This window comes from Emys orbicularis, chromosome 1, assembly GCF_028017835.1.
Source record: "Emys orbicularis isolate rEmyOrb1 chromosome 1, rEmyOrb1.hap1, whole genome shotgun sequence".
In the NCBI taxonomy this organism is placed as follows: Eukaryota; Metazoa; Chordata; order Testudines; family Emydidae; genus Emys; species Emys orbicularis.
The window spans coordinates 18,709,925-18,715,924 of NC_088683.1; the positions used below are offsets into that span (position 1 = coordinate 18,709,925).

Below are 6,000 nucleotides of genomic sequence, written 5' to 3' on the forward strand. Positions count from 1 at the left end.
GATAGGAGGTGGCAGACTTTGCTATGGATGTGTGCATTGCTTTCTTTGCTGGCTTTCGGTCTTAAGGAACAATGCCTTGTAGATGTGTCGAGCAATATTCCCGCAGCTGGAAAACAGCTGATGAAGCCTTGAAATGAGGAATCAACATGTGCTCTTAAACAGCTCCTTGCAATGATGGAAACAGAAACTTCATCGCAACAGGCATTTGTCTGTTTAGACATTAACAACACTCCACAGATCTTCCTCTCACACCCGGCCCATGTACATAATCTTACATGAATAGTATTCTCTGCCATTAACTATGTATATTATGTTGTTAACCACTAGATATAAGGCTTATGGGAAAAACAAAGTGCCCAAGATAGGAGTAAGGCATTGGATTGGATTCAGGAGATCTGGATTTATCTCCCAGCTCTGACACAGACTTCTGCATGACCCTAGGCAAGGTGCTTAGTCTCTCTGTCTCAGCTCACCATTAGTAAATTAGGGCACCATTCTCCCAACCTTAATCTGTTTTATCTATTCGGAGTGTAAACTCTTTGAGGCAGGATCCATCTCTTCCTATGTGTCTGTGCAACACCTAGCAGAATGGTGCCTTAATTTTGGTCGGTGGCCTCTGAGAGTTATTGTAACACAGACAACCAGTGCTGACTTGAGAGGCAGACAGTAGATGAAAGAAGAGGTAAGAGCTGTTGCAAACATGTTCCTTCTCAGAATATTCATTTTATTTATGCTCTACCTGATCACTAAGCAGTATTATGGGTGCGGCTACATCCTTTGATTGAAAAACAAACAAACAAACCAATCTCGGATTACACAGTGGGGATGAGTGAAATAAACCGTTTTCATTCACTTTAAATGAGGCTGATCCTAAACTTGTACACATAAAGAGAGCCATCAGAAGTCGTATTCCACACTGCCGGTTTCGGCACTGCCACTGGTGCTCACTCTTCCTTTATATAAATATATGATGTGGGTTTCAGAGAGCTCCTCTAACCCAGCAGACAACCTAAGAAACGGGATTAGCATTGATGTTGCCTCATACATTCATATTAGTGTCGCTATAGAGAACAGTGAAAAGTGTGCTAGGAGAGGAGCTTACATAAGTCATGTCAAGCTGTGCTGCAGATGAGTTATGACCCTCAGCCTCACTTGTGGACAGTTATGATTTATGCACTACAGACTGTCTCACTCCCCACCATTATGTATAGTCTCTCGTCATGTATGTACACCCATGTGCGAGATCTACTACGGGCACATACATGTGTGTAATGTACCCTATACAGTGAATAGTATGTTCCAGTTGTTACCACATAATTAGCTATTATTAAGCTCCTTGCACTTACTTTCAAGGCTCCTCGCCTCTCTGCCCTGCTCTACTTGTCCGCTCTTGTTGCTCCCAGCCTCTTCCACTCGGCCAACAATGCCAACCGTATCCACCTGTTTCCCAGCTTCTCATGAAGACATCTCTGCGCTTTCTTCCACAATGCCGTTCCACCCAGAGTCCCTGCACTGATCTGTAAGGCCATATCCTCCTTCAGATCCTTCCCTGAGACACAACATGGCCACAAAGCCTAGGAGTCATCAGCCAAGTAATGAGGCTGGGTTCTATGTTTATATATTTAAATGGCCTGGGCCTGTATATAAACAGCCCATATCTACTGTATCCCTCCACCTTCTTGCCTAAGACCTTGTCTGTCATAGCCCTTTCTCTGCCACACTGGGGCTGCTTAGATTGTGACTCAGGCTGTAGTGAGAAGAGCAGTGGCTACTTGTCCAATACTTGTGCTATAGAGTAAGGGCAGAATGCTCCCTACTGTGAGTGGGTAAGGAGGAGGTGGAGAGGGGCAAGGAGTGGGAGGAGCCCTGGCTGATGACTAGTGCTGGAGAGAGGAGCCAGGCGACTCTCCCATCTGGCAAGAGGTTTCTGCTGAGAAATCTCTAGGCCCAGAAGTCTCTATGAGCATACAGACTTCAGCACAATAAAAAGTCCCAAAGGATAATAAAAGAAACAGGCTCAGATGCTCTCCTGCACTGAGCCCCAGATCTACACTGCTATGAACTGCAGTGCTCACGAGATCAGCCCAGGGGCTGCTCTAACTTTTGGCAGCTGGGTTTGGGCCCATATGCCACCTGACCATAGCTGGAGCATACCACACTCTGGCCACACCTCCTCCCTGCACCAGGACTGAGTGTGGCAGTTGGTGCAGGGCTGAGTATGTCAGCTCTATGTCACCTGAAAGCTCACCTGTGCTGGGAGAATTAGCAATTATTTCAAGTGGAAGAGAATTTTAAGGCAGTGCCTGAGGTTTTGGCTTCAGGCAATGCACACATTCTTGTAATCCCGACCATGAAGTCACTAGACGCTGTCCCTTCATGTGACTGGATTCGGGAAATAAAGTTCATGCTCCTGCGAGTCACTTATCACAAATCTCAGGAGCTGGCGGGTAGGTCTGGTCTGCGAAAAAAACCCTCTGTACCTGCAATCTCAGAGCTTGGATCTACACATTTGGGCGTGCGTGGCTCAAAATAACAGCCAAGACGTTCCATGGGGCTGGCGAGGGGGGTGGGTCTCAGAGCCCAAGCAGGAATGTCTACCCTGCCACTCTTAGCCCCGTAGCACGAGCCTGAGTCTGTCGACCCAGGCTCTATGACTTGCTGCTGCGGTTGTTGGGTTTTTTTTGCACTGTAGATGGTACTTATCCTTGGGAATCTTTCCCTGCTGTTGCTGCCTGAGCCACTTACTGTGGCTCTGATGCTGCAAGGTGATCCATGTAGGTCGGGGTGGCCAACTTGAGCCTGAGAAGGAGCCAGAATTTACCAATGTACATTGCCAAAGAGCCACAGTAATACATCAGCAGCCCCCACATCAGCTCCCGCTCCCAGTGCCTCCCACCCACCGGCACCCCCGCCAATCAGCGCCTCCCCCTCCCTCTCTGCACCTCCTGATCAGCTGTTTTGTGGCATGCAGGAGGCTCTTGGGGGGGGGAGGGGGAGGAGCGAGGGCATGGCAGGCTCAGGGGAAGGGGCAGGAAGGGTTGGAGTGGGGGCAAAGCCTGCGGCAGAGCCAGGGGTTGAGCAGTGAGCACCCCCGGCACATTGGAAAGTTGGTGCCTGTAGCTCCAGTCCCAGAGTCGGTGCCTATACAAGGAGCTGCATATTAACTTCTGAAGAGCCGCATGTGGCTCCGGAGCCATAGGTTGGCCACCCCTGATGTAGGTGGACTCTTACCACCTTGCAGAGCCCTAATGAAGCCAAAGGGGGCTGACGAATGCACAAGCAACTGTCTGTGTAGATCACATTGCAGGATCAGGGCCTATTTCTATGAGTGTACATATGTACACAGGAATACTCTACATTTTATCCTGTATAACTACAGTATATAAAGAGGTTATTGGTTTTTATTGTGTATTTATTATTATTATTAGTAGAAGTAGTAGTATAGCAATGGCTTGTAGGAGCCCCAATCACGGTGCAGAACCCCTCTGTGGTAGATGCTGTACAAACACAGAACAAAAAGACAGTTCCTGCCCCAAAGACAGAGAAGACCCCACCCAGTAATTCTCAAGTGAGTAGTCCTTACTCATACACGTAGGCCCATTGACTCCATTAGGAATCGCGGGTCTTTCAGCAATTCCCAGCATCAGGACTTTAATTTGTCAAAGCCAAAATGTTACTAGGATGATCTCTATGAATACATTATAAGCAAACAGGACCAGCTTATCAGGGGAGCTTTGCACATTCCGATCATATAGACAAGGCAGACTGATAAAGGTGTCACAATTCATTAATCAGTTATGAATTATGTTCCTCTAGTGACAGTCTTAATCATGCTCCGCAATAGCCAAGGCACAAAAAAGCCACAAATATGCAAAGTGTGCTCGCACACGTTAACTGAGCGACATCTAAGCGCTGTAAGATGTTCCGGACTGGGTAGTTATGGTGCACACGCCAAGGGTAGTCTCCATCTCCCTCAGGTAACACAGCACTTCCATCTGTACTCCCAAGTCTTCTGGGTTTTGGACAGTTCACAGTGGGGTTAATCCACGATTTAAAGGCAGCCTTTAGTTTTCATTAGCTCACACACACACACATCTGTCCTCTTTGGTCTCCACAAGTGCGATGTTATCAGTCAGCCGAGAGGCTTGTTTTTACTACAGCCATTTTATCATCTCTGTCATTCCTCAAAGCTAAGGGGATCTCATTCCCCTGGCTCAAAGCACCACGGCCAACTAGCTGGGCTTTCAGGAAATTAGCAATGCAATTATGATGCTAGCCCTATTGTATTGAAAAAAAAAAAAATCAAATGATAGCCAGTGTCTCCAGAGCCATTGAGGCATGTTGTTAAAACCACCAAAAACACCTTCACTTTTCCATCTTCTAAGTGTCACTTTGCCATGCACGGTCAGAGAGTGAAGCCTCTCTTTCCTGAAGCTCAGAGCACAGGGAGGCTCCGAGAAACAACTTTGGATGCCTTCCTTAACAAGCACTTGCATGTCTGACACTTTCGCAGTGACCTGCTCCCTCTGTTCCCCACCTCCACCACCGCCGCACATTGGAAACAGGAAAGTAACAATGCCTTCTCAAACTTCCCATCTTTACCATCTGATTTATCCAGAGAGGATTATATGTGTGTTATCACATAGCCCTCACTAGTACCGATTACTGCAATACCATCATCTGATAGCGTATGCTAATGCTGTTTACTAGTGTGCATCATATAACCCCCAGGCGTGCTAATTAACTTCTATACATCACCGCTAGTGCTGGTTACTATGCTGCATTATCATATAGCATCTAAGCCTATTGATTCATGCTATACATCATCATACAGCTCCAGCTAATACGGATTATTAGACATCCTATAGACCCCACTAGTACTGATTACTATCCTGCATTCTCACAGTCTCTGACAAGTACTGATTACTAGGAATTATCCTATAGATGCCACTAGCATTGATTACTACCATGCATTATCATGAAGTCTGACTAGTATTGATTACTACACATTATCCTATAGTTCCTACTAGCACTGATTATCATCATACATTAACATATAGTCTCTGACTCATACTAATTACTATACATCATCAAATAGGTCTCACTACTACTGACTTCTACACATTATCACATAGCCCCCACTGGTACTTATTACTAATAGTTAAAAGATTATACAATGGGACCATCTCCATTCTCTGGGGCATTTACTCAGTACAAAGAAATCATAGCTTACCCTTTCCACACTGCGTCTTCTCAGTGATCCATATGGTATTTTGAACAAAAGTCTTCGGGTCCTACCGGGAGTCACAGCTGTCTGCACTACCATAGTGCAGAGCTGTGTGTGTGTGTGTGTGTGTGTGTGTGTGTGTGTGTGTGTGTGTGTGTGTGTGTGTGTGTGTGTGTTCGTTCAGAGCAGAGAGAAGCTTCCTTTGAAATAACTTACAGCCTCCTGCAGATTTCCCAAATATCAAATAGCTGAGTGGGTTTTTAGTTTAGACCCATGTGAGTCAAGATGTGGCTTGTTTTGAAGGAAGGAAAAAAAATCCCTGCAACCCTAACAACATGTTTTAAGCAGCATATCTTTAGCTTCCTTCTGTTTCTCTCGGTGTAGTTTGCTCAGCTGGATCGCTGTGCCACAGAGGTGGAAGAATTAAGCTTCTGGGGAGAATGTTCCAAAAATGTCAACCTTGCTTCTTGTAGCTACAGATGGTAACCAGGTCAGTTGTCTAATCAAAGCTCTATCAGACTTATTATACATTTCGTCACGTGATGGCAGACCCCTCTGGTTTGCTGTACAGTAGATCACATGTTCACCTTAAAAAGAATATCTGGTGTATCACCATCTGGTGCAGAGATTAATGTTAAATCCTACATTCAGATATTACTCTCTTCTAGACATAGGGGAGCACATACAGAGTAATTGGACTTTAAAGGATTCTCCAGGCTGCTCAGTTAATACCCCCCACCCCCACCAGACTGTATATTATATCTAGCACACTA

At 45.9% G+C, this 6,000-nt stretch overlaps 1 protein-coding gene across 1 annotated transcript in view; it reads right to left on the minus strand.

Moving 5' to 3' along the window:
* Positions 1–5,326, minus strand: part of FRMD4A (FERM domain containing 4A) — a 290,131-nt gene extending 284,805 nt beyond the window's left edge. The window contains exon 1 of the mRNA XM_065413790.1: positions 5,234–5,326. Within this exon, the coding sequence (XP_065269862.1) occupies positions 5,234–5,326 (93 nt within the window). The remainder of the gene's footprint in view (positions 1–5,233) is intronic.
* Between the last annotated feature and the right edge of the window lie 674 nt (positions 5,327–6,000).